The following is a 23,017-nucleotide window of genomic DNA, read 5'->3' as shown; positions in this document are numbered from 1 at the left end:
GAGGCCTTTCCCCCCGGATATGTTTAAAAAGCCAGGGACGCTTCATTATCGTTCGTTTATTTACTCCCTATCTTCCAGGTCCTTTCCCTTGAGAGGTGGGTCCTCTCTGTTTCCCGGAAATGAGGGGACTCGCTCTGCGATGCGTGGTCTGCCCGGGAAAATGGCGCCGCCGGAGTGCGAGGAGATGGATAGCGACGATGCGGCCGACGATGAAAGTGAATTTACGCTGGAGGAGGTGCTGCGCCTCGGTGGGACTAAAGTAAGAGACCGTCATTGATGCAACAGGGACCGGAGTATTGTGAAAGCATGAGTTGGGAGGGTAGCTGAAGCATTTAATTAACATCGAGGGGTTTCTTCTTCTTTATTGAAAGAGTTGGTTGAATGCTGTATTTTCCCCCCTGTGACGTGTCTGCTCACGATAAAGTGCTTCATACCTTGGACATTTATCAGATTGCTGGCCTCTAGATGTGTTGAGAAAACAAGTCCTCAAATTCCCCAAATGCCCAAAATTGTTGCATTTTTGATCAGCATCTGGTTGGCCACTGAGAATGCATTGTGAAACTAGATAGCAAGCAAGATTTTGCCATATACGGCGTAACTCTAGCACCCAAGTGCATTTCAATGATAAACTTTTAACAGATGATGTTTGCAAAGTCTTGAAATATAGTTACAGTGGTTTTGGATTGAACAATTTGGAAACAGATTACCCATATCTTTTCTGGCAGTGGCAGAAGGCTCAGAACACTTGGTTGAGCTGTTAATGCTCCACCCCCAATTTAAAATATAACTTCTCTTAGCATACTTGTGACTGTTTATTAAAATCCTAACCTAACACAAAAGCAAAACAATGTCTTTCTATCAGTCTTTTAAATATATATTAGATTCAGGAAACTTTATTATTCTTCTCTTCTGACTTCAACAAATTTACTAGGTTTCTTTGTTGTTAAGATACTTGCAATATATCTTATAATTTCCCTGTTTGATTTAGCTGCTTATCACATGATTATCAATCGTGAATTAAAGATACTAATATAGCTTCTTGATTTTATTTTATACAGCAAGATTATATCATGCTCGCTGCTTTGAATGAATCAGAAGAGCTTGTAGATGGGGGCAAAAAAGGAACAATTGACGATTTAAATCAAGGTGAATTAGAAGCATTTATAAATTCACTAGGTGTGAGCAAATATTCCAAAAAGTTCCTGGAAGAAGAAGAAGAAAAAGAAAAAGAGAAGGAAGCAGCAATAGAACCAGAAAAAGAATCTTCCCCAAGTGAAAAGACCAATCAAAAAAGAGTACATGTAACTACAGTAGGAAAAAAAGACAAGGAAAAAAAAGTAAACAAAGTAAGTGCTCAGTTGAATACTGCTAAAGATAAAGTGAAAAAGCCAATCCCCATTAGCAATGAAAACAGCGCATCTTTGCTGAGAACAAAGAAAGCAAAGGAAGAAGATGTTTTTCAGTTTCATGTGCGACAGGCATTGCTCATAAAACCAGGGGGAAAATGGTATGACCTGGAGTATACTAATGAATTTTCTGCTGAAATTCAAAATCAATTTCTTGTATCCAAATACAAAGCCTTGGCTGAAAAACTTTATGAACAGGAAATAAATCTTTACAAAAACAACACAAATTTGCAGAAAAGATCATCGTCTGTATGGATGAAGACAGTGGTATCATCAGGAACACTTGCTGACAGAATGGCCGCTATGACTCTTCTCATCCAAGATGCTCCTGTTCACTCACTTCAATTTATAGAGATCCTGGTTAATATGATCAAAAAGAAAGGCAGCAGAAGGCAAAGCTTAATGGCCTTGGATACTTTCAAAGAACTTCTCATGACTCATCTCTTGCCAGATAATCGAAAACTGCACACTTTCTCTCAACATCCTTTTGACAATCTGGAGAAGCTTTCAAGTGGCAACAGGGATTCAAGAGACAGGCGCTTAATATTGTGGTATTTTGAGCATCACCTGAAGCACTGGATAGCTGAGTTTGTGCAAGTGTTAGAATCATTGACTCATGATCCCTTGATAGCAACAAAGAGTCGTGCACTATCCACAGCCCATGAATTGCTCTGTAATAAAGTAGAGCAAGAAAAGGCTTTCCTTGTTCAGTTGGTCAATAAATTGGGAGATCCTCAAAACAAAGTAGCCACTAAAGCATCTTATCTTCTTGAGACTTTGCTTCATAAGCACCCCAATATGAAAGGAGTAGTGTGTAATGAAGTGGAGAGACTTCTCTACAGATCAAACATTAACCCCAAAGCACAATACTATGCAGTTTGCTTTTTGAACCAGATAGTTCTTAGCCATGAAGAAAGTGAGCTGGCTAATAAACTCACAACACTCTACTTTTGTTTTTTCCAATCTTGCATCAAGAAGAAGGATGTTGGATCTAAAATGCTTAGTGCTCTACTGACTGGAGTGAATCGAGCATATCCTTATGCTCAGACTAGCAGTGAAAAAATAAAAGACCAAATGGATACCTTGTTTAAAGTTTTACACATTGTGAACTTCAGTACTAGTGTACAGGCCTTGATGTTGCTGTTTCAGGTGATGGATTCTAATCAGACTATCTCTGACAGATATTACATAGCCTTATATAAGTAAGTGCCATGCATATTTTGATTTGTCAGATATTGTTTTTTAAAATAATATTTCTTTAAGTTGTGATACGCACATTGCACTTCAGTCACCTCTGTACCAACTAATTACTCATATCTACTAATGACAAGGGATAGGTAACCTGTATTTTTGGAGAGTTCATGCATGTGTAAACTATTTGGTGTTTGATCCTTTTTAAATAATACTTTTATTAAAAATTACAACTACAGAGATAAAAATATAAACTAAAAAAAATAAAAGAATTAGAATAGAAAATGCAGAAAAGAAATAAAAATATAACATAGTAAAGAAAAAGTATGTAAAAAAATGACATCCCACTTCATCACAAGTATAAATGATTTTAGTAATTTATCATCTTCTCTTAAAATACAACAAATGATCACTTCTTCCCATATTCCATCTCTTATCTATAAATAAATTCTTAAAGCCACCACATTTCAGTTTTTATTAGCAAAAATCCATTAAGGGCTGTCAAGAGATAACATCTATTTTAACCTTGATAAAATTAAGTGAACTTTATATTACTTTTATTTTTAACAAAGTTCAAATAATATCCTAGAACTTGATTTCTTTTCATTTTTTTCTCTATCCCTGCTCAGAGAATTCATTAAAGTTTTAATAAGCTTCTTTTGTAAATCCAACATAAGAAAATTATCTGGCTCATTCTCTTGGTTTGTTATTTGTATATCGCTTTTAATTATTAAGTCACCAGCTGGTCTGTTTTATAGGTCCAGCATAGCATCTTTTTTCATAATTCTTGTAGTCTGTTTTTAAATCCACTTTCAAATCAATTTCAATTTTGCAGGTAAAATTTTAAGAGTGGCAGACACTCTTAAAATTAACTTCTGGGTCCATTGTTCAAAAATATCCTTCAATATATCCAGTGTTAAAATATTTTGCTTCATTCTGTATTAGTAAGCCAAATTTAAATGTTTTTCTCCTTTAATTATAATTTTTAATTCCCTCTAGTGTCCACCCTTCAGAGTCTCATCCTATCATTTTTTTAAAGAGCATTCAAAACAACATTTTTCCTTGGAAGGAGTCTTACAATTAATTTCAAAATCTTATTTCAAAGCCACCTGTACTCTTACATCATTTCAAAATTAAATTGTAATCACCCTTTTGTTCTAAAATATTTTTTAGTCCTGACTCCTTAAACTTGTATTTAAAACCTCTTTTGCAAAGAATTGAAGGAAAAAATCTGGTGCTATAAATTTTGTCAGTCTAAAAGTTCCTAATATCTGAAAAGTATTTAACAAGCAATGTTTGAAAATGATCAGAAAAGGTTATATGCGAACCCAGTGTCCATAAAGACACTGACTGTGGCTTGAACAAGATGGAGATGTTGCTGTCTCAGAGTTCTAATCCCACTGGAGACTGCTGTCTCCTTGTGAGGAGCAACTGTATGGTGTGCAATCTTAAATTGTCTTGTCCAGAGAGGAGATGGTTAGCTTACATAAGAAAATATCTGCAATGATCTAATGTGAATATTTTTTGCAGAAAGTTGCTAGATCCTGGAGTAGCATTATGTGCCAAGCCATCCATGTTTCTCAACCTTGTCTACAAATCTTTGAAGGCTGACACACTATTGCGACGAGTTAAAGCTTTCGTGAAACGATTACTTCAAGTCACCTGCGGACAAATGCCACCATTTGCCTGTGGGGTCCTATATCTTGTGTCTGAACTTCTGAAAATAAAACCAGGCTTATGGGTACAGCTGCAGGATCATGTGGTATGATATGTTCCGGTTGCATGTTTTTTTCTTAGCCTACCTTATCTACTGACTTCCATTTTTTAAAATGCTGAGACTGCTTTAAGATGCTTGTTTTACCAATGATCCTTTAGTTGAGAGGATCAACTATTAGTGGAGTATTGTGTATAATTAGAGTCAGATAGGTCTGATGAATAATCTTTCCCACTGAGTTGTAATAGTTGAAAAATAATAGGTACTGTAATTTATAATCTATGTTTTATTTTCAAGAACAAAATAAATGTCAGATCCCTAGTGCTGGATATCACACTTAATTTCTAAATAAAATTATTGCAGAATAATTTTAAGTATTTGTGAACTGTCTTTTGAGAATCAGTTTGCTCTAGTGCAGGGGTAGGCAACCTTGGCTCTTTTATGACTCGTGGACTTCAACTCCCAGAATTCCTGAGCCAGCCATGCTGGCTCAGGAATTCTGGGAGTTGAAGTCCACGAGTCATAAAAGAGCCAAGGTTGCCTACCCCTGCTCTAGTAGTTAAGGTATTGGAGTTAGAACAGCAATAACTGCCTTAGGCATGAAAGTCAGTTGGGTAGCCTTGGGACAGTCACTTTTTCTCAGCCCTAGGAATAAAAGAGAGCAAATCATTTCCAAAATGCTTTGTAGAAAACTGTATGGACTTGCTCATATAGCTGCCAGGAGTCAAGGCTGACTTGATTTTTTTTCCTCCAAAAACATTCCCTTGAAATAAAGGTGATGACTTAAAGGTTGTTTTGTCAAAGAAATGGTATGTTACACACAGTTTTAAAATGTATAATTGTGTTAGGCCCAATTAAGTTGTCTCAAAAGTTGAATCTTTACATTCAATTAGCAGAAATAATTACATTTTAGGAAAAAAGGACAGTTTCATTCTCGCTGATACTTGGGTTTCCATTATGTTTTATTAGATTAATGTTTTTAAAACCCTAAATGTAATTTTGTGGCCTGCTAGTTTAAAATAAATACTGTTAACAAAAATAATTCTGGGATTTTCAAAGTCAAGGGTATAACTTTGAAGATGTAGCTATTTAACTCTGTAATCTTACACATGTTTGATGGTAAAGACCGCTGGGTTTAAGATTGGAGATAAGACTATAAAAATGTAATGAAATATAAATTCTTTTTCATTGATGTGCTTTATGTAGCCTTCTGACTTATTTGCTTTTGCTTTCACAGTTTACCCTTCAAACTGTTATTTGCTGTTTTGAAGTTATCTACTTTTATGAACTATTTTCAAACTATTTCTGCGATTTTGGAAGTTATTATCAAACTGTATCTGCTTGCTTATCTTCTAAGACAGTAGTCCCCAACCTTTCCAACTCCACTGACTAGCAATGGAGATGGGGGGGAGGGGATGGTTTTGTGCGCACGCTCGCTGCTTGTGCAAGTGGAGCTTTGTGTGTTTGCCTGCTGCTTGCATGGCTCGGTTCGCAGTAACAGTCCATGGACCGGGGGTTGGGGACCCCTGTTCTAAGAGCTATCTTAATTTCTATATTGACTGTTCCGCTTAAAACTGATTATTTCTATAGGAATCAGATGATGAGGAACATTTTCATGATCTTGAAGAACAAGAAGAAAACCTTGTGGATGCAGACAAACCGATAGAAAATGAAGATATAGGACAGTCTACAAAACCCCATAACCAGGCTTCAGAGGCATCATGGGTACATCACCAGAATCTAGCAGGTAAAAATGTTTTGAAAATATGTTTGTTCAATAATCATTATAATAGGGTTTAAAGTTTTAGCAGATTTTTTTAAATTTGCAGATTTTAATTTGAGGGACATTACTCAGAGTTTGCTTTGTTACATGAAAGAGTTAAAACAGTCAGCAGAAGGATGTGAATATTAAAATGGACAGGTCATAAAGCATTAATTTTCCCAAGAATTTTTTAAAATAAAATTACTGAATGGGAATTGAAGGATTAGGAGTTTTGTTGGGCCATGAGTCGAATTCTTCCAAGAAGAATTTTTATTTCTTTGATCACTTAGATTCCTGCTTTGTTTAAGATATCTCATTCTCTTTCTACTGTCATCTGATTAAAAGCTGTACTTGGAGTAGTAAGTAGTAAGAGCCATTGGCTTGCCATGCTGCTCTTCACTGTCCTTTGCCATCTAAACCACATGGATTTCGGGTAAGATATACAATAGCTGAGATGTCGGGGATGTTTACTGCAGAAAGGTCTATTTCCTGCTCTTGTCTGTTAACTAAGTATTTCTGTTAATTTATTTAGGAAAGTAATCTATATAAATAAAAATGTAAATGTTCGTTTGTTCAAAATCTTAAATCTCCGAAAGTTCTTCACCGATTGCTTTGAAATTTTGACACAATGTTGCATTCGAATACGGGCGTGTTTTTATATACCTACTATTATATAGATGTCACACCTGTGACAGGTAAAACATGCTTTTTTTTGAAAAACAGCGCCATCTGTTGGACGTAAAAGCAACACACGCTACGATTTCTCTTTTCTTTCTTTTCCATTTAACCAGACTGAGCCACAGCAACGCGTGGCCGGGTACAGCTAGTAAAAGTAATAACTTACTTGGGAAAGTAATAAAAATCTCTTCTTTAACAGGTGGCAAAGGCACAGGTAGCTATGACCCATTGTCCCGGAACCCTTCATACTGTGAAGCTGACAGAACAAGCTTTTGGGAACTGAAAAAGGTACAAATTTTCAAGTATGAAAATTTAGGAGAAATCTGCCTAATGTGATCATGATATTGTAGTTATATTTATATGTTATGAATTTATTTATGCTGCTTCAGCCATTTGATCCTCATTCTATTCCACCTGAAGATATCATTAGCCATACCTCATGCTGCTTTCCCAGGCAAAGCACAAAATAAGTGAGTGTCTGAGCCAAAACTGGTTGCCCAATCTTTAGTTACAGCATTAGTTACAGAGTACACAGACTCAAATCCCTCCTTACTTTTGATGTCTTGGATAAGTCATGTTTCTCCTAACCTCCTTCACAGGGACCTTGTGAAGCTAAAATGAGGAATCCTCTGTCTTAAGATCCAAATGGAAAGACAAAAGTAGAAAGGTAGAATTAAATGAAATAATAAAATATGATTTCCTATCTTTAGGGCAGTGAGGAGAATTATCCCATTAGATATTTATGTTTAGCAAACTGTACACATTTTTGGGAATTCAGGAAAGTACTGCTTAGATTTTTTATGAGCACAAGATGAACAGTCACTCAGGTGTGGTATTAGAAGGAACTGAAACCCTTGATTTTGTATTTTGCTCTAATCTTTCCTGTATTTCATTTGGTTTTAGGTATGCAGGTTGGAGTATTTGTAGGTCTTTAGTATTAAACGAAAGAAATTATGGTAATAAATATTTGTACTGTACAATTATTTTTCCCCTCTTGACTTAAATAACTCTTTGTATTTTTAACAGTATTAGAGATTTCAACATCTTAAAATATTGAGTATATAACTTTGGTCTTTCTAGCTTTCAGAACACTTCCATCCATCTGTGGCTCTTTTTGCAAAAAGAATTCTAGAGGTTAGTTGAGTTTCTTATTTTCCTTTACATTTCCTCCCTTGAATTGTAGAGAAAGGCTCTCCCATCCCAAAACACAGAAAGAAGCAAAAAGCAAAAAGGGGTGTAATTTGCCTACCCGTCTAGTTTAAGGTGATCATTTTGCCAGTTGACAATATAAACATATACATAGTTTAGACATAGACTGATATTAACATGCAGATATTATTTGATCTTCATTTCAACAATATTAATAGATAAATGGATTGATTCTATTTGTTTGGTATTTACAAGTCTATTGAGTAGAACAGGAAGAGTTATTACTATCGTATTCATTCTTTTAAGAAAGTGGAAGTACTGTTTTGATCCAGATTATACAGAATTACAATTTCCCCCCACAGTTTAAGTAATCAGTGTCATATCCTGGCAATTCTTCCTATTAATAGTTCACTTTGAGTAAAGACTTGTTTATTTGTTAATCAAATATATATGGCTGCCCATCTCACAGGAAGTGACTGAGTGGAATATAATAAAAAATAGCACATAAATAGAATAATCATTATAAAAATATAAAAAATAGCATTAACATTAAAATTTCCACTGGCATACTACTTGTGCTAATTGTAAATGTGATTTTTCCTCTCTCTCTGATTTAGGGTAATTACATTGAATATTCAGGTGATCCTCTACAGGATTTCACATTAATGAGGTTTTTGGATCGTTTTGTTTATAGAAATCCCAAAGCTCACAAAGGCAAAGGTATGAAGCCTTTAGTTTAGTAAAGTATCAAAGATTAAGGTTAACATAGCAACTATTATAAGTTTGTTTGATCTCTTAACTTATTTTTGCAGAGAATACCAGTAGTGTGGTAATGCAGCCAAAGAAGAAACAGTCCATGAATGATGTGCGAAACCTGGCAGGTAAAATAGCTTGTGTTCTAACAGTTATCACTGGTAATTTCCTGTCATTATTATAACACTGTTGTGATGTCCACTGGTTTCAATAGAAGCCATAAAATGTGTTGTGTCCATTGAATATCATTCACTGGAGTCTTCTGAATCAGAAGGTCCTATGAATAGAAATGCCTATTATACAAGGATTTTTTTCTGCCATTTCTCCTGCAGCCACCAAAATACTAGCTACATTTTTCTGGAGTTTTTCTCAATCCTCTAGAGCAAATTTGGGCTGGGTAGAGTTCAAGGGTCTTAGGGATAAAAGAGGTAATTGGCGATCACATTTGGCTCTTCCATTCCTAGAGGCTTCCATTGGATCGAAGAGGAGAGACTCAAATTTCCTGATACAATTAAAAAATAGTGATTTTTTTGGGTACCACATAAATACATTTTTTCTGACTAAATGGTTTAAATACGGAAAGTAATTTAAACTTTCTTAAATATATTATATAATGCATGTATTTGTTCTGATACTATGCATTGGTGTTTAGCTTTGGGTAACATTTCAAATTGGCAGCTAGTCTGAGTTAGAGGACTTGTTGAAGTATTATATATCTTTCTAATTCCAAGAACTGATATCTTTTTGTCTAGCTTCATTCTCATGAATTTAGACTAGCGATTAGAACTGGGTACAAGAGGAAGTATAGGGAGGATTTGTCTCCCCATCTTTCCTCTAAGAATTTGGGTACAATATACTCACCAGGCATACCTATATAATTTTGGTTCAGAAGAAGTTTTTTTATTTGCTTCGAAATTTTATAAATAGGGCATTTTCAGTAGCGTTGTGACACTAATTTTGTTTTTTAAAGAGAAAAAGATCCAAAAGGTTTGGAGGATTGTAAGACTTTAGTAAATCATCACTTTCTTTCTTCTGCTGGGAAGCCTGTGCTTTATCAATAAATCCCTCCAGCAGCAGAGGGACACTAGATGCAACCCCTCCAATGAGCCTCATTAATTGAATTCTCCATGTTGTAACGCTTCTTTTTGTTAAAGCTTTTGAATCAAATTAATTTGTTTAAAACATGTTGAAATTATATTGGTAATTTCAAATTGTGTTGTGTTTTGGGATCCAAATAGAAAGAAAGTGTTGTATTTACATATCTTATTCAACAAATTTAGGATAGGAAGTAGGAAATATATGCAGAGACGATACTTAAGCATTTGGGCTTAAGTGTCCCAAGTTCCAGTCTTGTTGCTTCTTGTCAGCCTTATATTATTAAGAATTTAATCGGCACATCGGTTTCTATTGGTTATATAAATCTGTTTTTATGTAGAGCTAGCAATTTTAATCAGTGTAAGGGTAATCTATATGATACATGGTACATTTAATATTTCTATTTCTAGTGAATAGTAAAGAATTCCTTTCACAAGATGAAAGCAAAATACCTGTAGACGAAGTATTTTTCCACAGGTAATTACATATTTTTTAAAATTATATTTTGGTATACCAATAACCCTTTTATTCTGGACTGGATGTGGGGAGGGTTTTTTCTTACAGGCACATATTTTCATTACAGCTTTTATTATAGCAGTGCTTGTGCAAATCTCATAATTAATACAATTGTATAGAATAGGGAGGGGATTGTCAGGAGGAAAAAAATTAAGTAATGCCAAAGGCTTCTAAAAACTATAAAGGAGAAAGGATACATGATAAAATGCAATTGTATGAACTAGCTCAATGATTGTCTCCATTTGTCAACATCAACTTCAATATCTGTTTGGGGAAATCTTGCTATTGATTTTTCAGCCCTGATATTCTGCTATTGAGAAGTAGAGAGATAATCAAGACCTCACAAAAAACATGTCTTGGTATCATCTTAGGACAGACATGTCAAACACAAGGCCCGGGGGCTGGATGTGACCCGCGAAGCCATCCTGGAAACAGTGAGGGAACGGCCCCCTCTGCCTTGGCCCTGGCCCAAGCCAGCCGGGAGTCAATATACAATTTTGTGGTGGCCATCTATGCTGAAACGCATTCAGTCTTAGTTCCATAAGCCCTCCCCTGCATGGCCTGAGAGGAACAGTGAGGCTCCTCCAGTGGACCATGCCTTGGCACTTGCTCTGGTCCCACCCCATTCTGCCAGAGACCCTCAGATCTATCCCACTCCTGCCCAGTCCCCCACAGGCACCCTTGACACAAACGATGTAGAGCTGGCCACACCCACTCCATCCATGCCCACCCAGTAGGTCGCACCCACCCTGGCCCCACCCACCCAGTCCCTGAGGGCAATCACAATGCTGATGCGGCCCTCAATGAAATTTGAGTTTGACACCCCTGTCTTAGGATATAGTATCGTGCAATGTATTCCAAAGAGTCACTTCAACAAGAGTGTTATTAGCACCAGACTAGGATCCTCCTTGAAGCATTAAATCAGCTATGTTGTCTGGAAAACTTTCATGGCTCCTTCAAAGTTTATCTCTGGCTATTTGCATCTGTGTCAGTGGACTCCCACTAGCATGTCTAGCAAAATGAAGCCTATTAAATCATTTATATCAATCAAAATCAATATTAAGGAATAACAGTACATGAAAGAATAGGAAAGGTAAACAACAGCAAATAAAGAGAAATGACTGACTGAAGAATTGTAATACATCAGTGAACAAATCATCACTTGAAGCAGAAATGACCAGGCTCAAATTATCTTACTTGGGACACATTATGTGAACACCTAGCTTTCTGGAGAAATCTTTATTGCTGGGAATGGTGGAAGAAAAGAGAATAACTTGCAGCAAGGTGGATGGACAGTGGCAATATGTGCATTGTTGGAACATCTGATGGATCAGCTTAGGGATAGATTGTCATGGATTTGATGGCATGTAATACTCAGTTCATAATAAAACAGTAATAGGTCAAACTAATTTTGTCATACTACAGTATATTACTGGGAATGTTGAAAGGGTTCTCTTTTTATCTGAAAGCAGCATATGGCAATGTATCTTTCTGTTAATTGGAAGAAATGCCTTCACAGTTGGCCTAAAAAAGATCTGTCATCTTAGCAAATAATAAGTGAAGTATAATGGAGTCTAAATGTTTAATGCAACAATTTGATAAATATACAGTATTTGCTTTTCTCATAAGTGATATCAACCAATTGTGTTTGAAATCAAAGCTACAGTTATGGTAGTTCTGAAAAAAATGGACAGATGACCAGTCTTCAAAGTTCTAGCCATCGCAAGAACCCCATGGTCATGTGATCATGGTCTGAGTGCTTGGGTCATGATTATGCTGCCAGGGAGCCACAGTCTTGTGACCACTATTTGCAACCTTCCCTGCTACCTTCTCATAAGCAAAGTCAATGGAGAAGCTATCAGGGAAGGTAGTAAGTTGCCTCTTCCTGCTTAATGACCTGCACGTATTGAGGTTATGATTGCATTGCTTAGCAGTGGCGATCCTGGTCCCCATTGCCATCGGAACCAGAGGACTACCTGTAATGACTTTAAAATGATAGCGTTTATAAAAGTAAAGTCTTGAGTGGTGTATTACTCGAACAGATTAGACATATCTCAATAACCACGAGTTTTATGTGGACATGTACAATATTCTTTTGATTCTCAGGTTTTATAAAAAATTAGATTTGGACAAAGTAAAAAGGAAGCCTGAGGGAGATAATGAAAGTATAGAAGATGTGGATGATGAAGAATTTGAAAGAGCATTAGGTAAGGCTATGCACACTGTTCTTTTCCTCCTCTCAGGTAAATAATAATTCATAAACGATATACAGAACATTCGACTTCCTTTGAATGTGGTAGTTACTATTTGACACCAGTCTTGAAAACCTGAAAATGCTTTCATTTACCTCCCACCTATATCAAAGAGAATTTAGACAGAGCTACTTTTAAGTTACTTTCTAACATTTTCTTTTTGGGTTTAATTCATGTTTTGCTAGCTGCCATTTCCCTTCTGTGGTTCTCTACAATAAATTACAATGAATTGTACTTTAAAATTTAAAATATTTTAACTTTGACATTGCAATATCATACCTAATTTCTTTCAGATTCATTTGAACAAGACAGTTATTTTGAGAATATTGAGAGTGATCTTAATTTTGCTGGGTAAGATTTTTAAAATTCTGTATATAAATTCTAAAGACTCTAGAGCAGTGGTGGCGAACCTATGGCACGGGTGCCAGAGGTGGCATTCAGAGCCCTCTCTGTGGGCACTCGCGCCATCGCCCCAGTCCTAGGCCTTCAGCTGGGTTTTATAAAACCTTTTCACTTTAGGCCTCCGCCGCTGTGTGCAAAAAAAAAAAAGGTTCAATCAATCAGTCAATTTCAACTTCTCGCGGGAAAAAAAAAGATCTTGCAAAATTGGAATTGATTGATTGATTGAACTTTTTAGTCCCACCCAGTCTGCCGTTATCACCGCAGCCACGCCCACCCAATGGGACACACCCACCCGATTGGCCATACCCAGCCAATGGGCCTCACCCAGCCAATGGACCACACCCAACCGGCACCCGATGATACATAAGTGGGTTTTGGGTTGCAGTTTGGGCACTCGGTCTCTAAAAGGTTTGCCATCACTGCTCTAGAGAACATAAATAACTGGTTTAAACTAGCACTAAGAACTGATTTTACAGTAGGTAGTACATGATAGCTCAGGACTCTTCTGAAAAAAACCTCACCCCTTAATGTTATGTCACTGAATGGGATTTAGAATAGAACTTCACACTTGAAATATTACCAATCATCCAAATTACTATGAAATTAATGTAATTTTGTGCAAAACATAACCCTAGAGCAGAGGTAGGCAACCTTGGCTCTTTTATGACTTGTGGGCTTCAACTCCCAGAATTCCTGAGCCAGCATGATAGCCAGCATGGCTGGCTCAGAAATTCTGGGAGTTGAAGTTCACGAGTCATAAAAGAACCAAGGTTGCCTACCCCTGCCCTAGAGCATGCTTGTTTTATTTTTTATTTATTTTCTAGGGTTTTGATTTGAGCAAAAATGAGGTATTATCTGAGAATTATCATTACTTTAGAAAGATCTGAACTTACCCAAGTGATCTACCTGATGTAATATTGAAAACCTTTTTTAACCTTTGCAGTGTTTGAATTGTTTTGTTTAGAAAGGATACTTTAAAAAAAAACAAACTAATATTTTAGAGTTCTGAAGTGTATGTTTTATGTCCTTGGTGTATTTGTCCTTGAGGTTGAGGAGAAAAGTACTATCTTGCAGTGTAAATCTCTCAGATCTACACTTTAAAAAGTACTTCTGTTCTATGTATGAAAATAATTTTGATAATGTGTGTATGGAAATAAATTAATCCCTTTTTGAGTTCTTTTCACCATAATTTGATGTAGATATAAAGTGCTTAGACTTGAAATAAGGATTATATAAGAAACAGTTGACACAGAGCATTTACCTTGGCATTCATTACAAAGTAAAACTTTGTGTCAACTGGTTTTTGTATATGCTTCCTATTTCAAGCCCTATTAAATGAAAACAGTGAAATGGAAACACAGTAGAATAAGCAATGGATCATTTTTATTTGTATCTCCCTTCCCCCTCCAATATATTTGGAGTTTAGTGCTTCCTTTATTGAATAGTTTGGAGCACTTTTTTATTGGCCAAGAAGACAAAAATTGGGAGAGCCATTGATACTTCATTATGTATTTTTGTTCCCATTAGTTCAAGTTTCAAATGCTATGAAATGTTAGCGTTAAAGGAAAATAGGGATTTGGGATGGAAAGCTGATCAGCATTCTTGGATTATATAAAGAGATTTAGAAGATCAAATTTAACCATTAAGCAGTTTTGTGAAAGTATCTGCATCTAAATTCATAATCAAAACCACATTTATGGTGCATCCTGTATATTTAATTTTGTGCACATTTATAGCTAACTCACAGTGAAAAGTTCTTTTTATCAAGTACTCCAGCTTTGGATCAGAGTTCTAGCAGCTAACTGGGCCAGTCATTCTCTCTCAGCCCAACAAGGTTGTTGTGGGGAAAATAGGAGGTAGAATTAGGTATGTTTGCTGCCTTGAGTTATTTTAAAAATAATAAAGGCAGGATATAAGTAAATAATTCTGGGGTATTGAAATATCACTCTTAGTTTCAGATAATGCTATTTCTGATGCAGATTTTTATCTGTTTTCCTTTTGCATAAAGGTTGACTAATTTGTCTACTATAAAGTAGTGTGACATTGATGACTGAGGTTCTTCAGATTTCCTTACAGTGTAAAAGAAGCATTACCAGTAAATTCCTTAATTGAGCCATCAGCTTAAGTGCAGGTGATAAATTCTAATTTGATTAGCATTCACAAGTTACATATGTATTAACAACAGTTATATACTGTTCTAGTCAAAAACACTGAAAGATATACAGAGAACATAATCTGGGCTGTCTCAAAATAAAGCACCACAATCATAAGATAGTCCTTTCTCCACCAAGTATTAAATCTACAAAGGCCTATTTAAGGTAAGAATTGTGAGAAAAAGTATACAGGAGATGGGTATTTAAAGTTTCTTTCCTAATTTTTTAGTAATATAAAAGTCAAAAAGAAAAAGAAGAGAAATTCAAATGACGAAACAGAATCAGAAGATTCTGAGGAAGACAATTTTGATAACCTTGATGATGAGGAAGTCTCTCTGAGTAGTATGGACGAAGACGTTGGGGAAGATATTGATGAAGAGGGAGGGACTTTCATGGATGTGTCAGATGACGATAACACTCCAGGTAAACAACAGTTCCCAAAGTCTTAAAACTTTTCACTCTTGCTAAAACAGTAAACCATACAGATAAATTGTTCCAGTTTTAAAAATGATGTTGTAGAAATGCCTGCAGTTACTCAGAGGATATCTATGAAATCTTGAGTTGTTGCAGTATTTGTAATATGCAAGTTGTTTCCATGTGAAGGTCACCAAATTTTATGCGGTAATTTTCAATTTTATTATGTAATACAAGTTTTACTGGCTCTTCTTTTTGGTAACAGGTGAAAGTAAAGACACTGAAGTCACACCTGGCAGTAAGAATAGCCAAAGAAAAAAAGAAATGGATTTTGCTGGATCAGTTAAAGGTAATATAGGTAAAGGTAATACTTTTAAGACTTGACAAATAAGAAGCATGAGAAATTCATGTTTCTGTCAAAATACCAAGGGATTAGCATAAGTTACCAGAATTATTTTTTTTCCAGTGCACAATCACAAGCAGTTTTAGACTGCATCAGGGATTTATATTAGCGAGAATTGGAAGGTAATAAGGGATTTAGTTTTATTTATGAAGTCTTTAAATGCAAGTAACTCCAAAGAGATTTTACATTGCAATATAATTTCATTGAACCACACATTCATTTTGTTTGAGACTTTTCTGATTACATTATTAAACAGATTACCAGTCAATCCGGTTTTTATATCAGGGGAGTGGCTGATATAACATCAACTTTCTAAAAAGTAAGAATTTCAGTGAGGGAGAAACATGGACATTTATAGTATATTGTCAAATTTATTCCTTCCAAACCAGTGGAAAGTAGGATCTATAAATGAGGATGTTTGCTGCCGAGTTAAGAGACTGGAATTGTTCATTGTACAATAGTTTTATCCAACTCAGATTGGTGGATTTTTCTAGTTCCCTCCAGCCTCAATTGATTCTTTGGCCACTACTTTGTTATATCAACAACAATGAATGCTTGCTTTATGTAAAACTGTAGAAGCAGTTGCTGAATGCTCTTTTTCTTCAAGGGTCAAATACAAGGAAAAGAAAACTCAAAGATAGGGGTGTTGCTGCTGCAGAAGAAGTAGGTGTATTGATTTTAGTATCTATGAAATTGTACTTGATTTGAAGGCATTCAGAGAATCTAATTATATTGCATTTCTTTTAAAGTTTGGCCACTTGTTGGATGAAAATATTGGGTCCAAGTTTGACAATATTGGAATGAATGCAATGGCCAACAAAGATAATGCAAGTAAGTAACATTTATATGAACAGGAAATATATTTTGACATCCCACCTCAACAGGGTATACATACGTAACATTCTTACTGAGCAGAGCCATTATTTTTGAGTTGGTTTGATATTATTGTTGACTCCTGACAACTGCTAGGACTAATCCCTGCAGTATTAGGATTAAGGATATATTTATCATGTTAAATGGAATTTTAATGAACTTGCTACTTTCAGTCCTTTTATGCCTGGGTTCTCTATTATGCTTCATATTTTACTTAGCATATAAAATACTTCTTTATAAGTGCTGGTTAGATGAAACATACATGAGAAATATATAAGGATTGGTATCCTGCTGCTTATTCCACTGGGAGCCTTGGCTAGATTTCTTTAGCTTCCAAACGAAGGTCAAATCTATATTCAATCTGTAGTGTTTCTATATAGAGATGGAATGTTAAATGTTTACTTCATAAAATTATTCACACATGAAAAAGCAATTGTCCCAAAGCAAAATTGGTGAGACCTCTATTACTGTTTTTTAAATATACTGTTTTTTAAATTACTTTAGATCAGGGGTCCCCAACCTATAGGCCGCGGCCCACTACTGGGCCACGGCTTCTTGGCCAGTGGGCTGCAGAAATGACTGGCACTCCCCCCACTGGCATTAGCGCCCGCGGCCCCGTTTGTGCATGCACATGGGTGCGAACGGGGCCACTAGCACTTTGTGTGTGTGGCCCATTTGCGCATGTGTAAACAGGGCCGCTAGTGCCATGCTGCTGCGCGTGGCCCCGTTTGTGTGCGCGTGTGCACCAATTTGGAAGCTGCTTCCCTCTGGGCCGCGGGCCTGGAAAGGTTGGAGACCTCTGCTTTAGATATATTATGAAAAGACACATATCTGAAATGTACAGTAATAAGATTGAAGAGCCTGCTGAAAAACAAAACAAAAAATAGAGCCTTTTTTCTTACATGCTTTTTTTAATGAAAAAATACAACAAGAGTATTCATGCTTTGATCTTTTGAATGCTTGCCTAAGAAATTCTTTGCATCCCAATAGAAAACTTTGCTTTCAAGTTTAAAGAGTATTTATTCGATTGACTCATCTAATTTATTCACTGTCTTCCTCTGTTAGATTTCAAACAGCTCAAGTGGGAGGCAGAACGCGACAAGTGGATTCACAATAAAGATGTGAAAAGTATCATCAGGCAGAAAAAGACGTTCAGGCACAAACCACTGAAAAACAAACAAAAATACAAGCGAAAAAAATAAATGTAAATTCTTTTTGATATTACTACCAAACTACTACCAAATTGTTTCTACTTACTTTTAGGGTTTTTTTGTAAGCCATTTCTCTTCATCTCCCTCTCTGATCCCATAAATACCAGCCCACTCATTACTCTTGTAATAAACTGTGAAAATAAGAAAATGCCTTAAAACCTGGCTGAATTAAGATGGAATTTTGAGTATATTTTTATTCTAATTTTCAGAGGGAAGTCCTGTAGAATGTTATCTGTACCAAACAACTATATTTAAAAAATGGCTTGTTTCATCAAAGGAAAGAATTACACTAGCATAATTATTAACCAAACATACCTTCCAGAATAGATGGCCACCTTCGTTTCATTTTATGTCTGAAATCTGGGGTAAAAGGAATTTCTATTAGTTACAAAGTACTACAGCAGACGTTAATACAGTAGTTGCACGGTGTATACTTTTTTTACATTGTGCTAATCTTTCGGAATTCACTGAATATGAAACTAATTTGTAAAAGAGACAGCAAAATGTCTCCTTATCTTTTCAAAAACTTTTAACAAAGTTAATATCCAAAGAATTCTTGGGAAACTCAGCTATTGTGTACTAAGATTAAAAAAACCTCATGTTTCATTAATTTTAAAAAAAAAGGAAGGAATAAGAATAAAGGTCTCAATGATACAGTGAGATTCTCAAAGACCTGCACTGGGATTAGCAATATTTAATGCATTCATAAAGGAGCTTAAAGACTAGCAATGAATAAGTTTGTTGATGCCAATTTATCTGATTAAAAGAAAATGGGATAATTAAGAGCTTTAAAATCTCCTGGAACAATGAGCATTAAGATACAATTTAGTCTAAGCAAGTGTAGAGTTATGAACATTTAGAAAAAAATATTAATCATAAATATGCTAGAAGGATTTAAACTAATGCTGACTATCCTTTAGAGCAGGGGTCTCCAACCCCGGACCACGGCTCACTACTGGGCTGTGAGCTATTTGGAACCGGGCTGTGGAAGCAGGTGAGTGTGCGCGCGGATCCCCACTTGCGCAAGCAGGAGGTGAGCACATACGTTCCATTTGCATAAGTGGTTGGTGCACTTGCCAATCACCTGCACAGAACCATCCCCTCTTCCGTCCTCCCCCCCCTTATTCCAGTCTGCAAAGCTGGAAAGGTTGGGGAACTCTGCTTTAGAGGATTTTGGAAATAGCGATAAATAGTTTGACAAAGGCATCTCCTTATGAATAAAAGTAAAAGAAAAAGGAACCGAGGAAATTAATGTAATCATAAGTAGTCTCTTAATACAAATCTGTATTTTGATCATATCTGAAATGTGGGTATAGCTTTGGTCTTCACACCTCAAAGATAATAGTACGCTGGGAAAGGTGAAAGTAAAAAGAAGTGGACAACTAGCAGACTCAAGTTACAGTAGGAACGAGTGCCATTGAGAGACGTGAAAGGTTATAGACAGATCACCATGGGCATATCTATACAGTTGCTAGGAGTTGAAAAATGCCTTGACGGCATATAAGCAAATCTAATGATAGTGAAGATGCAGAAAATGTGGATCAGTTGCTGCTCTATCAAGATTACAATATTTATGACCTAGTCAGATTATTTGATAAATAAGGATGTGTAGAAAAGGTGTTTTCCAATTGTCGATCTAGCACAAGCATACTTAACTGATCTATCGCCACAACCTTCAAGAAGCTGCACCTTGCTCAATAATACCAGGGACACCCAGAAAAAAAATACCGTATGGCTTCCTTATGGTGTGACTGACAATACAGTAAGTGTACCAACACCAGATCCAAAATATTTTTCCCATTTCAGATATGACTGCCCACATCAAGAGATGTTACTTGACGTTAAGCTGTATCAGATTCTTACCTTCACTTGAGTTCATTTTGTGATACAAAGCGTATGCCCCCAGAACTCCAATAATTTCCAAAACTAGAATTTTTTTGAAGAACCTGATAGAAGATCGGGGCTTCATTGTTTAGCCAATCCCAAATCCTAGTGATAGAAGCAAATAGAGGTCAGTTGTGACAACATTTCAGTAGTTACTTTAAAGAACAAGAAACAAAACAACTTTATACAAGGAAGCTGAAAGAAATAGAACTAAAGATACATGTTTTCCACAGATCTCACAGATCTTTGTAAATCACTGCTGAGTGATTTAACAAAGATGTTAAATCATGTTAATCATTGGATGTTCCAATGATTTTCAATTGTAGTTTATTTCCAACATTCCAACATTCACTCAACATGCACAAGAATGGGATGTTCAGAACATAGTTCAATCACTTAAGAATGTGTGATATCTCTTTGTTAATACATTATGTGTAAACATCTAAGAAATGTTCAAGATGATGTAAATGTATAATTTTCATGGACGTGACTACTAGAACTGAGGCTCTGAATGGAAATGAGAGTTGGATGCAATAGAAATAGGGTCAATGAGTGCATTAAGAGGCAATGGATGAAAGAATGAATACTAAAATGAGTGATAAAAGTAATAGTAATACATTTATTTGGTAATATATTTGACTGATAAAATCACAAAATATGTATAAAGGATGAAGAGAAAGGTGAGTAATTTAAAGCAGCGGTCCCCAACCTTTGCAGTTTAGCGGCCCAGCTGGGGGGAGGGAGGGAACCGGTGCGCATGTGTGTGCGGTCAACTTGCGTGAGCAGTGGGCTTGTGTGCATGCGCAGCTCAACTGCAAGTTGAGCTGCACGCACATGCACGCTGGCCTGTGCACATGTGTGCACGCTGGCCTGCGCACGTGTGTGCATGCCAGCCTACCTCTCATGCGGCCTGATTCAGAATAGGCAGCCCCATTGTGCGCCACAGCCCAGGAATTAGGAACCCCTGGTTTAAAGGACAAAAGGCAAAATAAGAATCAACATGTGGTTGGTGGAAGCAAATATTTTCAAGTGAGCAGTGAAAAAAGCTCTTAAGTTTATTGAAATTCCCCACCAAGGCTCCTATGGCTTCAACACCTATCATTTCATCTCTGTTAATGAGAATTAAGTCCAATATGGCTGATCCCCTAGTTCCCTTGCAGTGTACTAAGGTTAATTAATACCCTTCAGATTTTTGGGACAACTATTCTATAAAAACATCTTGCTGCTTTAAAAGGGGGAGTTAGACTGCTAAAAAAAAAAAACACCATTCTTGGGAAGAGCAGTCTGATCTTGTTGGATTTCCTGAGCTTTGATATGTAATTTCAGTGCACTAAGTGCACACTCGTACCGGAGGGTAGGATATAAATCTAGAAACATTAAAAGTATAAATATAAATGCTAACATTCTTCACTGAAATTTCCTCTAAAAGACTTGCCAAGGCCTTTGCTGACGATTACTTCCATTTTATTATACTGACAGTGGGATGAAATCATGTATGACTATTTTGGTAACGGGTATTGAACTGATCAGCATGCTGGCTAGAGAATTCTGGGATCTGAAATGCACCCATCTTAAAAGTTGCCAAGTTTGAATGAAAAACACTGGGTTAGTCCATCCAAAACAGTGTTTCTCAACCTTGACAATTTTAAGGCATGTGGACTTCAACTCCCAGAATTCCACAGCCAGCATTGCTGGCTGTGGAATTCTGGGAGTTGAAGTCCACATGCCTTAAAATTGTCAAGGTTGAGAAACACTGATCCCGGAGAACTGCCATTTGCTCCCCCAAATCAACCCTTCCTCCCGACTCAGAGGCAGAAAAGTCCTCCCAGTTTCAGGTCAAACTAGGACTTTCTATGAGTACCGTCAATGCAGAGCTGCTAAGTTTCCGCGCGCAAAAACCACGCAGCGGGCATTGCTCTACTATTCACTTGGGACGAAACATGCAAGCAGCAATTACCATTGATAGTGCCCAGACACTCACAATCCAAAAGTCCTCTTCCGATCATCTTTCCATGCCTTCTGATGCCTCTTTCCTTACTTCCGAGGGAGGAGCCAAGCCTGTGCGCGCAGGCGTAAAGTGTTTTTCGCGGCTGGAGGAGTTTAGCTACTACTTTCCATTTTGCACATGTGCAAAGGTGACCTCTTCGAGGTTACGCAATTTACTTTAACCCCGCAAATAACGCCTTCTTTTTCGTCCCGTGGCAGTTTTACGTCGCCTACGGGCGGCGACCGGGTTATTCTTTTGAAGCAAAAAGCCGGCGGAGCGAAGTGCGCCCTCTGTCAGCGTGTTTCGGAATTAGCCTCGCAATACAGTAATGAATGATGGTCGGTGCAAACAAAAATTAGTCGCGCAGGAGCAATGTTAAAAGACGCTCAGGGAATTTGCTAGTGCTACTTCGTCTCTTATTCATGGGGCTCGAACTACTTGTTGCAGGTGTACCTCTGCATGCTACAGCACTTGTAAAACATAATAATGGCTCACTATATAGCATGCTGGCTGTGGAATTCTGGGAGTTGAAGTCCACATGCCTTAAAATTGTCAAGGTTGAGAAACACTGCTATATAGAGTTATGTGGTGGCAACTGAAGATATTCTTATTGCACTTTGCCCAACACTGTAAAAATTAGGATGGCTACATAGAAAGGTGCTTTGTATCTATAATTTGGGAGCTATGCTTTACTTTGCAAAGTTCCCGATCATAGTATAAGAAATTAAATTCTGTTACACACTTGGCAGCCAAGGATGAATCTATTTCTGGTTATATTGTGTCTGTAACTGAGTAGCAGCCTAGACCTACAATAAAACGGGTGGTCCTATACATTGAAATAAATTTGATGTTAATTGGAGATGCTTATTAAGCCATTTAGATCTCTCTCTCTCTCTCTCTCTCTCTCTCCTACTTTGTTGTCAAAGTTTCTTGGTTTAAGTAGGGATTATCTGCAAAACAATATTTAAGCAGGGGGACCTGATAGTTTTTCTCTTCTGGAGAATAGAAAGGGAGGAGCAAAAGACAGTAACCCAAGATGCCTGGCTTTCTTATATAAGGTAGAAAACAAAAGGCTAAGTATACAGTAATGCTGTTTCGTCCACCTCTCAAATACCTTTAAAAGCTTTTGGTGCCTTAACAACAGGGTAGTTAGCTTAGAACAGAGAAAGCAACC

The 23,017-nt window shown here is 36.7% G+C and overlaps 2 protein-coding genes across 3 annotated transcripts; one reads left to right on the top strand and one right to left on the bottom strand.

Moving 5' to 3' along the window:
• Positions 1-107: 107 nt before the first annotated feature.
• Positions 108-17,963, top strand: CEBPZ (CCAAT enhancer binding protein zeta). Of its 2 annotated transcripts, none has more exons than XM_015816493.1 (16): positions 108-259; positions 1,059-2,608; positions 4,128-4,359; positions 5,902-6,058; positions 6,951-7,039; positions 7,832-7,885; positions 8,518-8,620; positions 8,713-8,781; positions 10,159-10,225; positions 12,371-12,471; positions 12,810-12,867; positions 15,301-15,494; positions 15,751-15,834; positions 16,496-16,551; positions 16,638-16,719; positions 17,827-17,963. In XM_015816493.1, the coding sequence occupies exons 1-16, from the start codon at positions 140-142 to the stop codon at positions 17,961-17,963; spliced, it is 3,153 nt and encodes a 1,050-aa protein (XP_015671979.1). In that variant the 5' UTR covers positions 108-139. The 2 variants fall into 2 exon arrangements, with proteins under 2 accessions (XP_015671979.1, XP_015671978.1); XM_015816492.1 differs by having other exon boundaries at positions 15,751-15,843.
• Positions 17,964-17,997: 34 nt separating this feature from the next.
• CEBPZOS (CEBPZ opposite strand) lies at positions 17,998-21,945 on the bottom strand. The gene is made up of 4 exons (XM_015816494.1): positions 21,814-21,945; positions 19,836-19,961; positions 18,288-18,332; positions 17,998-18,103 (listed from the first exon to the last, which is right to left on the bottom strand). The coding sequence occupies exons 2-4, from the start codon at positions 19,939-19,941 to the stop codon at positions 18,021-18,023; spliced, it is 234 nt and encodes a 77-aa protein (XP_015671980.1). The 5' UTR covers positions 19,942-19,961; positions 21,814-21,945; the 3' UTR covers positions 17,998-18,020.
• Positions 21,946-23,017: the final 1,072 nt, after the last annotated feature.

This window comes from Protobothrops mucrosquamatus, unplaced genomic scaffold, assembly GCF_001527695.2.
Source record: "Protobothrops mucrosquamatus isolate PMUCROS unplaced genomic scaffold, P.Mucros_1.0 scaffold461, whole genome shotgun sequence".
Lineage (NCBI taxonomy): Eukaryota > Metazoa > Chordata > Lepidosauria > Squamata > Viperidae > Protobothrops > Protobothrops mucrosquamatus.
The sequence above is the reverse complement of the archived record's forward strand: the minus strand, read 5'-3'. Positions and strand labels throughout refer to the sequence as shown.

Excerpts from the sequence above, each read along its gene's own strand:
- CEBPZ (XM_015816492.1), top strand. The coding sequence starts at position 140 with ATGCGTGGTCTGCCCGGGAAAATGGCGCCGCCGGAGTGCGAGGAGATG. Across the intron at positions 8,782-10,158 it reads TGATGTGCGAAACCTGGCAG|TGAATAGTAAAGAATTCCTT; the intron begins GTAAAATAGCTT and ends TTCTATTTCTAG. Across the intron at positions 12,472-12,809 it reads AGAATTTGAAAGAGCATTAG|ATTCATTTGAACAAGACAGT; the intron begins GTAAGGCTATGC and ends AATTTCTTTCAG.
- CEBPZOS (XM_015816494.1), bottom strand. The coding sequence starts at position 19,941 with ATGAAGCCCCGATCTTCTATCAGGTTCTTCAAAAAAATTCTAGTTTTG. Across the intron at positions 18,333-19,835 it reads CAAAATGAACTCAAGTGAAG|ATTTCAGACATAAAATGAAA; the intron begins GTAAGAATCTGA and ends CTTTTACCCCAG. Across the intron at positions 18,104-18,287 it reads GTGGCCATCTATTCTGGAAG|TTTATTACAAGAGTAATGAG; the intron begins GTATGTTTGGTT and ends TTATTTTCACAG.